This window comes from Protopterus annectens, chromosome 10.part0 (assembly GCF_019279795.1).
Source record: "Protopterus annectens isolate FY-2018-M chromosome 10.part0, PAN1.0, whole genome shotgun sequence".
Classification (NCBI taxonomy): Eukaryota; Metazoa; Chordata; order Ceratodontiformes; family Protopteridae; genus Protopterus; species Protopterus annectens.
In genome coordinates this window covers 296,580,208-296,597,484 of record NC_056744.1, presented here as the reverse complement: position 1 = coordinate 296,597,484, position 17,277 = coordinate 296,580,208, and the positions used below count along the sequence as shown (strand labels likewise).

The 17,277-nt window shown below is 41.0% G+C and overlaps 1 protein-coding gene across 2 annotated transcripts in view; it reads right to left on the bottom strand.

Annotated features, from left to right (window-relative positions):
* Nucleotides 1-17,277, bottom strand: part of LOC122813052 (cholesterol transporter ABCA5-like) — a 2,390,735-nt gene that overhangs the window by 1,411,695 nt on the left and 961,763 nt on the right. For both annotated transcript variants that reach the window (XM_044085171.1, XM_044085172.1), the window contains exon 10: nt 16,287-16,455. In XM_044085171.1, the coding sequence (XP_043941106.1) occupies nt 16,287-16,455 (169 nt within the window). The remainder of the gene's footprint in view (nt 1-16,286; nt 16,456-17,277) is intronic.

Here is a 17,277-nt window from a genome sequence, read left to right as displayed (position 1 = left end):
GGAAGGGTTAGGCCAGAGTGATACGCTGACCTTATGAAAGACCATGTAAGGGCGTTTTATGCACAAGTCCTGAAGTTCAGATATGCATCTTGCTGAGGTGATGGCTACTAAAAATATTGATTTCCAGGATAAAAACTTTATATCGCAAGTGGCAGCAGGTTCGAAAGGTGATCGTGTCAGAGATTGCAGTACTAGTGTTAAACTCCAAGGCTCAATCGGTTCTTTGAAGGGTGGTCTGATATGCAAGACCCCTTTCAAGAAGGTTTTACAGAGACGATGGGAGATTAAGGATGAGTCTTGGAATCCATTATGAAAGTTTGAGATAGCAGCCAAATGTACTCAAATGGTGGAGGCTGCTGCTCCTGAATGAAAAAGATCTGACAAATAATCCAAAACCACACTAACAGTAGCTGAGCAAGGGTCTAGTTCTATTTGTCGGGACCAAATAAGGAGTCTCTTCCACTTGCTAAGTAGATTGTCCTGGTGGATGGTTTATGTGAAGCCAGAAGAATGTTAGTACCGGGGAGGTAAGGTTATTCTGCCTGATAACTACTAAAAGTGGAGAAACCAAGTTGTCTGCTTGAGACTGGATATGTTTGGGTGACCCAACCCCTGCGGATGCAAGATCAGTTCCAGAATTGGATCCAGACTCCATGGTTGGCATACTAGGTGAGGCCAAAGGAAGGGAACCCAAACATGTTGAGGCCAGTAGGATGCAATGATGATTACTCTGCTTCTCAGCCAAAAAACCTTTTTTTAGAAATTGTGGGATTAGGGGAAGGGGAGGGAAAGCATACAGAAGTCCAGTGGACCAATCATGTATTACAGCGACACCTGCAGGGGAATTAGGGCAAAGTAGCTGCTGCATTTGTGATTTACTGGAGAGGTGAATAGGCCGCAGCAAGGCTGGCCCCAGCGGCGGAAGATCTTCGCCGCTATGGGTGAAGTGAGGTACCACTCGTGAGGCAGGATGATACATCTGCTCAGTTTGTCTGCAATCATGGTGGAATTACCGGGAATGTGAATTGCAATCAGAAAGCGGTTGGAAGCTATTGCCCATTGCCAAATTCTCATAGCCTCTTGACACAATGGATAGGTCTTGGTTCCCCCTTGTGTGTTGATGTACCAGACCAGTGACATGTTGTCGGACTGGATAGCAATTGTCCCTGAAGGGAAGACAGATTGGAATGTTTGCCACATTAAAAGCACTGCCCTCAGTTCTAGGACATTGACATGCAGGTTGGAATGTTTGCCACATTAGAAGCACTGCCCTCAGTTCTAGGACATTGATATGCAGGTTGACCAAGTGCCTTGGACTGTCTTTCCCTGAAAATGCCCCCCCTACCCTATCAGGGAAGTGTCAGTGGTCACTATGGCTTTGGGTTGAGATGGGGAGAAAGGACAACTCCATAGGTCTTTCTCTGGCTTCATCCATCAAGTTAAATCTCGTTTGCAATGCTCTGTTTTGCAGATCTGAACGGACAAGGGATGATGATGATGTGTTAGTAGGAGCCACTGAAGAAGCCTCATGTATAGTCTCGCTAGAGGAACTACTGAAATTGATGCTGCCACTGATCCTAGAAGTTGGAGGACAGCCCAAGCTGGAACCTTGTCTTGAGAGAGTATCACCAGGAGTTGGGACCTCAGTCTGTGATCTGGCAGGGAGACCAGGCAAGAGTGGGTATTGAAAGTTGCTCCTATAAATTCCAGCATTTGAGAGGGAGTCAGCTTGCATTTCTCTCTGTTTATTGACATTCCTAGGTATTCTGCTAGTGTTAGAGTGTAGTTTAAGGCTGTAACCAGTAGATGCTTTGTGGAGGTAGTAAGGAGCCAATCGTCTAAGTACGAAAATGCTCGGAATCCTTGCAGTCTCAAGTGAGTTGTTACTACTGCCATGCATTTCGTGAACACTCTGGGGGCTGTACAGAGTCCAAAGGGCAGCGCCCGGAATTGGTAATATTTGGCTCCCAGCCAGAAGCAAAGAAATCTTCTGGAGCATTTGTCCATTTTTATGTGGTAATACGCATCCTGAAGATCTACTGAGCACATCCAATCATCTTTCACCAAAAAGGGTAGTATAAACTGAACCATGACCATCTGGAATTTTGTTTGGCTGACAAATTTCTTTAGAATGCTGAGATCCAAAATTGGTCTCCAGTCCCCTGTCTTTTTTGGCACTAAATCCTATTTGGTCTGGTGGGACTGTTTGGACGATTCTTTTTTGAGAAAGCTTTTGACCTGCTCCTTCCCTTTGACTGGGTGGAACGTCGGAAATTTGTCTTGATGGCTTTGGGTAAATATTGAATGTTATGCTTTACTCTCTAGCTATGATATTCTGCACCCAAGAATCTGTGGTTATTGTTTGCCAGGCAGGGTGGTACAGAGAGAAACGTCCCCCGACTGCTTCCTGAGGAAAGCAATCAAGCCACACTTCAGGAGCACTGGTAGGACTGTCCAGAGAAGGAATCTCTGGGCACCTAGTTACGTGGACCCCCTGTGCCTCTGTAGGGGCATCTTCCCAATGAGTTACCCCCTCTGCACTGGGAAGTAAACTCGCCACGTGTGTCATGGAAAGGACCCTGGGATTTCTTGTGCCACATATTTCCACTCCTCTGATTCCTAGAGTAGGGTCATTGGGGGGTGGAAAAACGTATGCCCATGGCAGACAGTCTTGCCATCCTTTTCACACCTGGCTAACACTTCTTTCACTTTTGGGCCAAAAAGGGAAGAAGCTTCCACTGGAGCATTAAGAAAGGAAGACTTAAAAGGGTCCATAAAGTCACAAAGGTACATCCAGGCATGACATCTCATGACAACGCCTGAACCCGCAGCTCTAGCCACCCCTTCAGTAGTGTCAGACATTAACCGCCTGGACGAGTTGGATATGGATTCCAGGGTCACAAGCTGCGATGCAACTTTGTCACGTACATCGTCATAAAATGCTCCTGCTAGGGTTCTGGACAGTTCTGAGATTAGGTCTCTCTGAAGCCTAGTAAAATGTGCCAAGTAATTCAAAGACCGAAGAGCAAAGGTCGATGAGGCAAACACTCGCTTCCCTAATCTGTCCACCACCTGAGGTTCCCTGTTTGGGGGGAGGACAGTCTGGCTCTCCTCAGCGAGCTCTTTCCTAGTGGCTGCCACCACCACCACAGGTAGGCCCTTGGACCAGTGTGGACTTACCTCAGGTGGGGATAAAATTTTGTCTGGTCTCAGGGGGATTGGTTCAACAGTATCAGGACACTTCCATGCATGCTGCACAACGAGTTGGACTAGTTCATCTGCAGGCGGGGTCGCCCAAGAAGTAGAGGGTAGAGCATGAAAAGCCTGCAAAAATACAGACTTCTCAGAAGAAGGGTTGGTGGACTTCCAGTCTCCCCGCTGCTTTAAGATGTCTAGTATGTCTCCTTTGGAGACATCCTCAGGGGGTGACTGTGGGGAATCCTACCCTTCATCGTAGTCTATATCTTCAATGAGGGACTCTTCGGGGGAGTCCATGTGCTTCCTCTTGCAAAATCTCTACATGGAACCTTTTCAGTGGGGGCTTCTGATGAAGACTCCGAAGAGAGGGCACCCTGTGTTAGGGTATCTTGAGACTCTTGTGCTCAATGTCCCGATGTGGTGGCCTGAGTCAGCTATGGTTCAGAGGAAGGACATATCTAGCATTCTGATGCTGATGGTTTGCCTACAGAGGCAAGGGCCCTCTCCATTGCTTGGAAAGCTGGCCCACCTGAAGAGGGGTGGGAGCCCGGAACCGGGAAGGACAACCTTGGAACCAGAGTCACACCCCACTCCGACGAGCCCACTTCCAAGGAAGGAGCCCCAAGAGGACTTGGTACTGCCAAGACTCCTAGAACCATAGTGGACGTCGCCGTAGAAAATCAGTGCATATTAGGGGTCATGGTGCCTGCAGCCCAATCACAATCCCAAGGATGGCTTGGCTCTGAGTTAGTCGATGACCAAAGGGTCGGCTCTGGAACCATGATGAGGTCCACCAGTGGAACCAAAGAGGTAGGAAATGAAATAGGCGTCAGTGCCGGGTGCTTCAATACCTGCAAGAAGGTCAAAGGATGAGAATATGCAGTAGTCCGTGGAGAAAAACTCACATCTCTGGCTGGGAGGGGAGTTAAGGAAGGTGCAGAAATCCCTCTGGCCATCAGCAGCTGATCCACAAGTTGCACTGCATCCAATTCTGAGGGGCTCCTGGAAGATTGGGTTGATATCCCTGACAGAGAATCGGGCCTTTACAAAAATGGGCTATATTGCTGCCCAAACAATGGATCAGCCGTGGGGATGTATTGGGTCTGAGGAGCAAACTCTCCTATCGGCACCATGGTAAAAAAGACCAGTAACATGCATAGGGAGGGGCGAAGTGACTGGTGCTGGATTTACTATTGTTGGTGCCGAAAAGAATGAGGCTGAAGCACTAGTTGAAGGCATAGTCGCTGCAGTAGATACCATTGGTGCTGTGGTTGGTGCCAGGGGCAGTGTTTCTGAAGATGGTACCAAAGTGGATATGCATGGTTTCGGAACCGAGGATGGCACTGTGGAGGGCGTTTGAGGCCCCAGAGTTAAAGTCATTGGAGCCAATTTAGGAATTTTTGGCTTGGGTTCAGATTTTCCTTCACCAGAAAGAGGTGAAGAAGAAACAGAATGACTCCTTTTTTTGTGTTCATTCTTTGGAGGGGTTGAGCCCTCCAACCTAGAAATAGCCTCTGAAAAGGGAGTTCTTAATAACCCCTTAAGAATCAATTTGGTTTTCCTCTCGTTTAGGGTACGAGAACTGAACCCCTTACAAATCTCACATGGTGGCTGAACAGAGAGGTATGGAACACCCAGACAGTAGACACAAGAAACATGAGCGTCCGAATTAGGCATTTTGCGACTGCATTGGTCGCATTGCTTGAATCCTGTTGCCCTTTCTTTTCTGACATGGCGGGAACAACTTAGGCAAATATCTACTATCAACAAAATACAATGCAAAGTACAAACTTTAAAAGGAAATACAGATAGAAAAGCGGGGGTTTTTTTTTTTTTTGGAAGGCAAGAAAGAATACCAACAATGGTATTTAGATTACCTCAAGAGGTAAGGCGAAGAAAAATAGAGAGAGAGTGGGGGGGGGGGGGCCTGAACCAATGATGGTACTGAGATTACCAAGTCGGTAAGGAGGTAAGAAAAGATTCACTCACTAGAGGGTAAAAGTTTTGCAACTAATGAGAGGAGGAATTACAAAGGGAGAAGAGAGAAAAATCTGTGGAAAAAAGGTTTCAAAATAATAATTTTTATAGTACTTAGCTAAGAGCTGGCTTGACACATCTTGATATCTACATGGCAAATGAGATCTGAGGTAACAGGGAGTAGGTCACTATGGGTAAAGCTTAGCTCGAGAGTTTTTTGGCTGGCATGAGCTTGTTAAAGGCAGACTCCGTTCCGAGGACAGAACCGACACCCATCAGTAAGAAATGAATGAAGATTAACAATATCATATCATATCATTCTCTAGATCAGTGCTCCCTAACCACTGGGCCATGGATCATTTGGTACCGGGCCGCATAGAAAGAATAAACAACTTATGTTGGCGCCCGACTGTTCAGAAAAAAGTTTATGTGTGTATTTATGGGTATGAGTGTGTTTATGTTTCTGTATGCGTGTGTGAGTGAATGCATACATGAAAGCAGAATGTATGTGTGTGTGAAGACAGAAGAGACTGTGTTTGTGTGAGACACAGTGAAGCGTGAGATCGATAGAGCCATTATTTTACACTCACTAAGCAGCCATTTTGCTGTTTAGGGACTGTGTGTGTGTGTGTGTGTGTGTGTGTGTGTGTGTGTGTGTGTGTGTGTGTGTGAGAGAGAGACAGTGAAGAGTGAGAGTCATCTGTGGCAGCAGCAGCATCAGTTAAGAGGTTTGCGTACCTCTTGACTGTACCTCTCTACCTCTCTGCACAAGAACTCTGAACAGAGCCACAAATAACAGGGGACAAATAACCAAAAATAAGGACAGATTTTAAATATTGCTCTTATAAAGTTAGAAAGTTGTTGAACAACAGGGTCTCATGTATTATCTGAATGATATGAAGGTTGAAACTCAAATGCCTGTAATTATTTAATGTCATCACTCCCCAGTCATTTGCCATAAAACTACACATTTCATGAGGATTGAACCAAACATACAAGCCAAAAATCTGGACAGTTGAAAGGTATGCAGTGTTGACTCTTAGTTCAAGATATCTGGATAAACTTAAAATAAACAGGGCACAAAGGCTCAAAACAGGAACATAGTTTACTTGATAATTAGGATTTGTGCAATCGTACATTTTCTAAAACAGATGTGTGTGCGTGAGAGCAACAGTAAAGAGGTTTGTAGACCTTTCAGATGAAGAAATAAGGATAAACTCTAAAATAAAGAGGGAACAAAGGCTCAAAAATAGGAAAAGATTAATTACTGCTCTTATAAAGTTACAAACTTGCTTAAATAAAAAGATTTGTGTTGGTATGAATTTTCTGAAGAAAATAATAGTCTGAAACTCAAATGTATGCCATTAGTTAGTAACTTCAATCTCCAATGACTGGCAACAAACCACACGTTTTAGGAGTAAGGGACCAAAAAGTAGAGCAAATGTCTGGATATTTTTTTAAGGGTTATACTTTGGACGTAAAATGCTTCCTGCAACACCATTAGCATATACTACAGCAAGTTTGAAACATTAGGTGGAAAACTATTTTACATCAAAAATATATAAAAAAATATATAGTACTTAAAAAAATAAGTACAACACAACAATTTTACAGAGAGACCATTCTCTAAGCTCAATAATGACTCCAGATTTTGTGTAAATGTGTAATTAACTCTCTTCCAGGGGTGTCAGGCCTTGCTTATTATGTGCGCTCAATGGCCAGTCCCTCGAAAATTGTCTTACATGAAATTGGTGCATAAAAGGTTGGAGACCACTGCTCTTGATAGCTCAGTGGTGATACAGTGAGAAGAAATATTGTACTTCTTTCACTCTCCCTCTTGTGGAAGATGCAAGGAAAGAAATGGAAAACAGAAGGCTTCTGCATTGCCAGGTTAGCATGCCTCTCATCCTTTTGGAGTCTTTATCAAATTTTCTCAAGATTTTTCTTCAAATAGAGATTTAGCACACTTACCAGAATGGAGGAATAAAAGCAAAAGCTTCATCCCTGTGTTCTGATCATCAGAAGGACCTCCCCCTCCTGGATAGTTTCTTAAGAAGAAAATTTCCAGTGCTTTCTTTCTTTCTTCTGCAGACTGCCTCATGGAAGACCTGATATGACATCAGCCCAGAAAACTGTGGCATAGGCATGTGTGTCTTGAGGCCAGAAACTATTTTTCATATGGATATTTTCTCAGTTTTGCTGAACCACTGACCATAAATACTCAGTAACAAAACTATACAGAACACAATGAAAAGATGGAATTTATGTACATGTTATAATACTAAAGCTTCAATGTCCATTTACTTTAACAGTAAGAGTGGCAGCAAATGCAGCAGTTACTTGGCTTGTTTAAGTCTCTCCCAGACTCAAATAAACCCTTTTTTAGATCCCACAATGCATCTCACACTGCCATTAATTCTACTCAAGCTTGCCCCCTTTATACATCCTAGGTAGCACTTTTTACATAACCTTATTGCCCTTGGGCTTTGCTCCAGATACCCTCCCCATAAGACCTTCTCTTTAGGATGCTGAATGGTGGGTGGCTATGATGAAATGAATGGGCATGCATCATGAGGATCTAACATTCTGGTTAGTACATGGCCTTTTGCATTTTACGTAATCCAGTCTATTTAGTTCAACAGCAGGGCAGAGTCCTCAGCTTCTCCTCTTGGGTTAAATCAAGATAGAATACCATTAAGAATAGTAGGCCCAGAGGTGGACCTGGAACTAGAGATGACATCCAGCTTATATTGTATTATGCATGTATGTAGACAAGCATATGTCACAGAAGCACAAATATCATAACAGAGTCCTGAGAAAAAATGAGAATGCAGCTGCAGCCCTAGCAGAATGAATGTTTGGGACATTTGGTAGGGTTTCATTAAACTTAACAGAAGGTAAAACTGTCTGAAAAACACCTGGTCACAGTAAAGCAAAGCAGACAAAAAGATGATCATCCTTTCTAATATTCGTAGTTCTGATAAGATAAAGTCATAGCTGGCAGCATACTTCAAAGGAATGTAATAAATATTTATTTTTGTTGGAGTTCTGTGGAAAATTGGCAGAAAGTTCACAGACTGACTAAGGTTAATCTCTGTGGCTACCTTAAGCAAGAACACAGGAGTAGTATGTAAACATATGTGACCCTCATAGAATACAGTTCAGTGGGTGCTTAGAAGAAAAACTTGAAGTTCTGAAACTCTTCTAGTTGATGCAACTGCTACTTAAAACAAATTCTTCCAAAACAAGTATTTGAGATCAGCTTACGCTGCTGATCAAAGGGGGGCAACAGTGTTAGTTTCTTCATTATGAATCTCAAATCCAAAGGAAGAATGGGTTCTTTGAGAAGGAATCTTAACAGGAAAATCTCACTTAAGAATACCTTACAAAACTTCAAGGCAACCACTGAAGAAGACAGAAGTCACTGGTGAAACTCATAAAAGGTGTCTGCCAAAAATTACGAGACCATGAGAATCAGAGTTGAAAAGGGATCAAGCAGCCCACAGCAAGAAATTTGTCTACTTATTCCTATAAATATTTCTCATCGAAGGTTTCCGGGCAGATGAGAATATCTGGAAAACTGCCGGAAGGTAAGTGGGATCCCTGGCTATTACAGGAACTGGAGAAATCATGTAGTTAATGTGGGGGACTTGAAGTATGGACAAAGCTTGCTGGATGAATGGGATAGAAGACCCTTCAAGCCTCTGCTAACAGGTCAAAGCAAGGCTTCCTCCTGTAAAGGAAGATGACATTCACTACTATCAATTGAGTTACCACTCATGACGCATTGGTAAATATCAGGTTAGACTGTTCACTACAGACCTGGCGTGATCGGGAAAATGGATCGGGAAAATGTTTTGTTATCAGAAAGTGATAAGCCAATTCCAGTGGGTATCAACCAAATCAAAAAGGTGCCTTGGCAACATCTCCAAACTCTTGGTTATAGAGTCTGAGAGCCTTGGCACTGAAGAAACCTGTGGCTGAGATGACTCCCAACACCGAAAGTACTCAGCACTCACTCAATATGATCAGGTCCTGGCTATGAAGCCAACTTTGGGGCTATGGGTTGTAATATTATCAAAAATTCAAACAGCAAGTTGTTTGGTACCAACAGCAGCCTCAATGGTATCAGAGTTGAGGCAGGAACCAAAGCACCAACATCAGTCGAATCTTTGGTCCCTAGTAAATTTCGGTATTATGAGAAACTCAATGCCAAAGGCACCAGAGTGGAAGGGCATGTCATTGCTGAAGGCAATGTCATATTCCATGCTCACAATGAAATTCACTGGCAAATGCATCAGCTCCGATATATTCAATGCCAAGGACAGGGCCAAAGAATGAACAACAGTAAAAAATGCCATTCCAGACAAAGATGAAGAAGAGAGGATCCCAGTTCACTTTGTGCCTTGACCAGTATCCTCATTATTGTGTCCTAATCAGCAGGCAAAGGAGGAATGCAAAAGGAGCTGGAAGAATTTATGGATACTGCTGGAGAAGTCTAGGTTTCAAATATCTGGACAAGTTCCTTTTCGAAGGATTACCTATTCACTTTCTTTCAAAATGGCTGATCATGAACAGACACTGCATCTAGCTGCGACACCACAAGTCTTTTTAATTGAAGAAACACTCTGTACGTTTACAACAGTATGAAGACAAATACCCATCTGGGGGGTTGGCAGAAGGAGAAGAACTTTCTACCATACTAACAGCATCAGTATCATCCACTTTCTTTTTATTCTTTTTACTTCAGTAACAGCCCATTTATTGCAATTTTTTTATTTTTCCTTCCTGAAATGTCAGACAAACTTTAAAATATGCTTAGCAAGTGTTAGTGATCTGCAATACAACAAGAAGCCAGAGAAGAGTCACCCACCACCTGCTGAAAATAAACACGAGCTGGTCTGACACTCAAGACACTCAAATACTTTACTTGTTCTTGCAGGCAGGGGAAGGTATAACTGCGGGGAGTAGTGGATGCTCCACTGGTAAGCCGAGAGAGGAACTTGTGCAAGTTGGTAAAAATGTAAGGTAGAGAACAAGTGGTTCTAAAGTATGTAAACCATTGACTGTCAACCATAAGCACAGAATCCTGCCCCAAAACACAAATATACAAAACACAACTAAAGGTTTAGTCACAAAAAGCAATTTTTTCACAAAAAAGCTCATATAAGCATTAACATATCAAGTACCTTAGAAATATAATGACAACCCAAATTAGGTTTCCAAGCAAAACCCAATACTTTAGGTATAAAAATACATGTTTTCCTCAGAAAAATATTTCAGGTGGAAAGTTTCCCCAACTGGGGGCTTATATGCCCAGCCTTGAAGGATTGCTAGCCGACCAATAGTTCCACAGGGCCAGCATGTGCGTTCTTCAGCGGCAAAACAGTTCTGATGTTTTCTGTACTCCAGCTGACTTTATATTTAGCCTCTCTTTGAATTCCTGACAATTGGAGCATGTGAATGACACCCTAAAGCTTTGAAAATATGTCCGGGAGGATACACACAGTTTACTGCAACAACAATATATACCATAGTAGACAGTCATCACAGTGGCTGCACAGAAAGCTTTTTGACAAATAAAGTTATGTCCCACCTTTCAAACAAATGTTTATATCTCTGGAACTATAAAGGTTAACAAGGAAGTATAAATGGCAATCTGTTCTGCACAAAGTAATCTTTACAGTAGTAGTATTTACTTGATTCTAGGTCTTAAACTGAGTTTGACAAGTCATAATATACAAATATTACTTTTATAATATTTCTGAAAACAACTACGCTATCTCAGCAACCACTCAAGCTACACACATGTTGTCAGCAGCATTTTATTTATCCACCTGTGCATTAACATGTGTGGCTAATCAGTTCTGTGTCACATGGTTGTTCAGATATTTAAATAATATATAGAAATGATGACAACATAAATAAATAGTATATGAACCACAATTAATATCTCTTTAGCTGCACTAGGCAGAGGGCAAGTATCACTGCTTGTACTGAATTATTCATGTAAATATGAATAGGCAACATTAGGCACCTAGAAGGGTTCACTATACACGCTCAAGTCCCAAGGGCTCAAAAAACAATTTTGAAGCCAGGGACTCAAGCACCTTGTGGTTTGGCTAGGCTGATGCTCATCCTTCAGCTTGAACATAAGTTCAGGAAAGTGGCTGTGGAAAGGGAGTTCTGCTCATATTTGAACTCAAATATGAGTTTGGACAAGCATCTGTGGGGTGGGAGTGGAAGGGGGTTTTAAGATTAGGGAACAGAAGGGGGATTTTAGGGTTAGGGAACAGGGAAGGGAATTTTAGGATTAGGGAGCTGAAAGGGAGTTTTAAGATTAGGGAGAAGGAAGGGAATTTTAGGTTTAGCTAGCAGTGCTGGAGTTTTACGTTAAGGGAAAAGGAAGGGAGTTTTAGGGTTAGGGTGGGGTCAGGGAATTTAAGTTTAGGCAGCAAGTTGGAGTTTTAGATTTGGAGAGCAGGAAGGGAGAGTTTTAGGGTTAGAGAGTTATCAGGGAATTTAGGTTTAGGGAAGGGGGCTGGAGTTTCAGGTCTAGGGAGTAATCACGTTCTTTAGGAATAGGTTCTTTAGGAATAGGGAGGGGGTGGAGATTTAGAATAACGGAGCGAGGAGTCAGGTTGGGAGCTTAATGGGAGTTTTAGGTTTAGAGCTTAGGTGATGGTAGGTCTATGAAATATGCAGGACTGTGGTTGGGAGACTGCGCTAGTGGGAGTTACAGCACTTGCTTTTTCAAGCAAATCAGTGAACAGGTATATACAAATCAACTATTAGCTTGCGAGCTAGAGGCATATTTATTTTATTTTATTTATTTATTGCATTTGTTTACTGGGAAAGTCCACTGAGCCTGAAAGAGCCCATTTTCGGTGAAAGCCCGGGGAGAAATCTCCGACAAGAACATAGATGCAGAAAAAAAATTAAACATTAATTGGTACAGAGTGGTTACAGTAATATATACAGAATATATTCATAAGTCAGGAATTTAGCTGGTTTGATTACAGTAACATATACAGAATATATACATAAAAGCAGGAATTTGGTTGGTTGCCAGATGAATTCAGACTGGTAAAAATGGAGATAAATTAATCAGCATTATTGTACCAGTATCAAGTAATGAAAGAAAAAATTATAATAAATATGGAAAAAGTATCATCAGTCACTAGTAGTAAGAAGCATAAGAATTTAGTTATAATATAAGGAAAAGGAAGAGGTTTGGTTATAGAGCAGGTACATAGCCAGGAAGAGTTGAGATGATTTTTCAGTATTTGTTTGAAGGTGGTGGTGGTGCCAATGTTTCTTATAGAAGGAGAAAGCGAGTTCCATAGTTTGGTGACAGTGAAGGAGTAGAGCAGTTGATCAGCTGGTAAGTTGGGCTTTTCTACTTTTAGAAGTAGATGATTTTCAGATCTTAGTTGCCTGCTGGGTTGGTATTTGGCAAGTAGAGTTGAGAGAGCAGGACAGTCTATGGGTCTGTAGATTATTTTGTGTGCTGTAGTTAGCTGGGTGAATGAGAGATGGTGGAGGAGTTCCAACCAGCCTAATTGTTTCAGAGTTACAGTGGTGGGATGAGAATTTGGCCTTGGTGGCACATTTGGCTATTCTGTTGTAACATACATCAAGTTTGGATTTTGTAGAATTTTGGATATTAGTGAGGAGAGGGGCACCATAAAGGAGAGAGGGTAATAAAAATGTAGTTGCAAGGGTTTGTCTAGTAGAGAGGCTAAGAAAGTATTGGTGCCTGTACAGCATACATAGCTTTTTTTGTGTTTTTTTGATGTTACTGTTTGTGTGTAGGTCAAAGTTTAGGTTTTCATCTATAATACTGCCTAGTAATTTAGTGTGTGTGACAACTTCTATAGTGGTACTGTCTTGGGCTTGTATACTGAAGAGTTTTTTATCTACGGGAGTGGTTTTCTTAGGGGTAAAAATTACTAGTTTAGTTTTTTTTGGATTTATTTATTTTATTATTTTTATTTATTTTACATTTGTTGACTGGGATAGTCTGACTGGATACATGTCCTTTTTCAGCGGAGGCCCGGGGAGAAAAGCTCCAAGATAATAATACACATTGAACATTTAGTAAATGCTAGTTTCAAGCAGGATTACAGTCATAAGCAATGCCGGCATTTAGCACATATAGTACTTACTTATTATAAAACACTTTACAAAACATAACATTATTTTCAAAGTTAAACATACATAACATTACATTTCAGGTTTAAGACACACTGAGCAGCTGTTATACAATTGATCCTTCCTGAAATGGAGTGGTAGAAAAAAGTTAGCAGTAGTTGAAGGTAAGGCACCTAAGAAATAGGTCACTAGTCAGGGTTAGTGCAAGGACATAACCAATGAGTTTTGAAGTATTTCTTGAGTTTGTTTTTGAATTGAGTTAGTGAGGGTTCCAGGGTCAAGTCAGTTGGGAATCTGTTCCATATTTTTCCAAGACAGTTGGCAAACAGAGTCCCCAGCCGAGTAGTTGGATTTGTATGTTTGAACTAGGAGTCTAGTGGATGATCGCAGTGGCCGGGTGCTGGTGTAGGGGCTAATATTTTTTAGTGCAGGTGTATTTTCTGGTTGGTAAAGGACTTTATGTGCCACTATTAGCTCACTGAACTGCAGTAGGCTTGGCAGTTCAAGCCATCCTAGGTGATTTAGGTTGTGACAGTGGTGTGTCCAGTAGGCTGTGCCAGTAGCAAATCTGGCAATCATATGTGGTTATAGCAGGATGATAGTTTATTAAGATCTGTTTTGTTTAAGTTGGAGAATAGAGGTGAGGCAAAGAGAAGAGTTGATAGCAAATGGGAATTTAGGGCAAGATGATTGTTAAGCATCAGGAGAATTTAACAAGAGAAATACATTGAGGCATCTCTAGCCTTTAATGAGTTACAGATTTGTCGTCATCTGTTAGGTTCATATAATACTTTGCAATTTTTTAACTGATTAAATGCTAAAAGGTGTTTTAACAGTTAATCTTAAGAAGTGCTTTACACTGATAAGTTTTGAAGGGAAATGGGCAGTGTATGTTGCAATTTTATTGTATGTTTATTCTAGCTTCTATGGTTGTGTTTGTTTGGAATATTACCAAATACAGAGAGGACAGAAAGTAAAGTAGGTAGTAACAAAGTTTGGGCTGTATTTGGTAGTTCGGTACGGTTTTAATTTGTACAGCTTACCCAACTTTTGGTGAGTTTTTGAGGTTACATATTCAATATGTTTCTTGACAGATAATGTATAATCTATGAACATGCCTAGAAGTTTGATGGGAGACGTGTTCAATTGGTGTATCATTTTGTGAAGTAATTTAGATTTCACCAGAGCAAAATAAGAGTAGTTTAGTCTTACTGGCATTTAGTAAAAGCTTTGAATCTTTAAACCTATGCTCTACGCTTTGAAGGTTAAACTGTGTGGAATGATGCAGCTGACCAAGGGAGTTAGAAGTACAGATTAAAGTGTAATCATCATATTGTACTAATGTGGCATCAGGAATCTTGGCATTCATGTTATTTGCAAAGATACTGAACAGCTGGTCCATGTTTTGAGCCCTGAGGTGCACCTATATTATTGTGTAGAAAAGCAGTAACTTCTTGGAACAGTTGCACTGTTCGTTGTTGACTAAACAGATAACATTTGACCCATTTTAATGGGTTGTGTACCAGATCCATATTTGCCAGCCTTTGTAAAAGGAGTACGTGAGAGACAGTATCAATCACTTGAGATAGGTCTAAGAGAAGAGCAGCAGTGGAAAGGCCCTTCTTTTTTCTGTGATTAAATGTATTCAAGAAAAATAAAAATAGTTTCAGTACTGAATTCATGCTGAATAAACATGTTGCATAGGTGATAAATTATAAGATGATGTAACGGCTGCTTTGCAAAATTTTTCAAATATTTCAGAAATGGAAGATAACACGGCAATAGGTCTAAACTTTTTGATCCTCCTTTACTAAGTATTATATAACATTGCTTTCACAAGAATGGAATATAAGATCTGGTTACGGATGTATTTATAAGTAATGCAGTGGGGTAGGCTACTGTATTGGCTATAATTTGAAAAAATTCAGATGGGGTGAAGTAGGATTTAGCTTTTGTAGCAGAATACTTTTGTTAACACAGCATGTACGTTTTAACCATGCTTATGTTACTGTAAAACATCAGCCATCCACTCTTTGCCTCCTCTTATACCGTTTTTGTTTCACTGTATCATCTTATTCTCCCTTCCTATACCTTGTGCTCTCCATGCACTCTCCTTAGTAATGCTGAATCTCCACCATCCCGTGCTCATCACCTAGTTTTATAAAAGGACTATGGCTGTAATACGCTCTTGTAGTTCTGTGCTCAAACTATCCTTCTCAACTGCACATAGATACAGCTGGGCTGAGTAATAAATATAGCTAATACCATACTCTTTTTTTTACTACTTCTATCTATATTTTGTTGACTGGGTTAGTCCCACCAGGCTAGTAGCCTCTTTTCAGGTTGGTAGTTACACTACTAAGGAAAATCTGACCAGGGCATTAGAGAACTTGCCGTACTCTTTTTGACAGGTGCCTTAGGATCATTGACATTTGCTGAGCTGCAACCAACTCCGGCAGATGGGACTTCATTTTAACATTCATCTGAAGGATGACATACTCTAGAATGCAACACCCCCTTACACTGCACAGCAGTGTCAGCATTCCATCTATATGTTGTGGGAAGAGAACCCAGAGCCTACTGCATCAAAGGTGAATGTAATACCTGCTGCACCACTGACACAGCTTGTTATATATCCCAGTTCCCTCAACCACTCACTTAAATCCCTAATTCTGACTTCAAATATTTTTTCTACCCTCAGTGCCTGTTCTTGACTGTCAAATTCAGCTGAAATGCACCAGTTGTCTAGACTGTAACTCTACATATACAGAGAATGACAGTGAGGGCTGGACATAGCATACATGTAAATTACAGGAGGACAAGATTTGTATACCCCTACACTCATTTCCTTATAAAATACAAGATGTGGGTTGCAATATGGAACAAAAAACATTAACAGCTTCTTCTCAGTGTTTAAATACAAGTGAAAACACTTCTGTTTAACATGGCATGTTTACCTGATTGCCTCTTTTCCCTGAAATTCAGCAGGTACTGGCTCAACTACCCCAGTGCCAATGTCAGTGGCAAACTGTACATTATCATTCATAACACAGTAATTTTTCCTTTTCTTAGACCAATAGGATTTCTGCAGAAAGAAGAAGGGTGAACGCCGTACACCATACTCTACTGCAACAAAAATGGAAAAAAAAATAATCAGCAATGCAAGTATGGCTGCAAAATTATATACATTTCTGTTCTATTTCATTTTTAAATATGTAGACATTGCACTCCAAGAATGCTTGAAATAGCATAAAAGAACTCAAGTCAAAAATTACGTTTAAAATTTATTCAGGCATTTTAACTGAAAATCACTGTTAACTAACTCAAGACAAAAACACCATCCTGCAAGAGCTCAGCATTCAACTGCATTTATTGTGTAAGGTACTTACCCCTTAAAACTACACAAGTGATATTTAAAAAATGGACTGCTTTTCTGCAAACAGCAGCATCAGAGATTTATGAAATTATGAATTTGGCAACTAAAGCAGTGTAAATGGAGTGCACCTGCCTACGCACTCCAAAACAGTACACTAGTATGCAAGATCATAAGCTATACAGAAAACAGTTTTTGTACAAAGGCAAGTGTAAAATAATGATTTATGGGAAGGATAGTTGAGTAAGTTGCATTTACTCATAACAATAGATGTTCAATTTCCTCACTGATTCAGTAGCCTTTAGGTTGTATGAGTTATGTCTTGCCCAAGACACAACTGGCCTACTTCAAAAGGCTCTTTCTCCCTCCCACATTTCAACTCTGACAGCCATCTGGCTAGCCCTGTAGAGGAAAAATCATCAAGAGTTTCTTGCACAAAGGTTAAGAAGTAGTGCAGTTATCCTGAACATAAAAATAATTATTTATATCCCAACAATAAACTATATACAATAGTAGGGTAGATGGAGAGTGAGTGCGACCACTGCAGCAGTGTGGAATTCAAACATCTACTATTA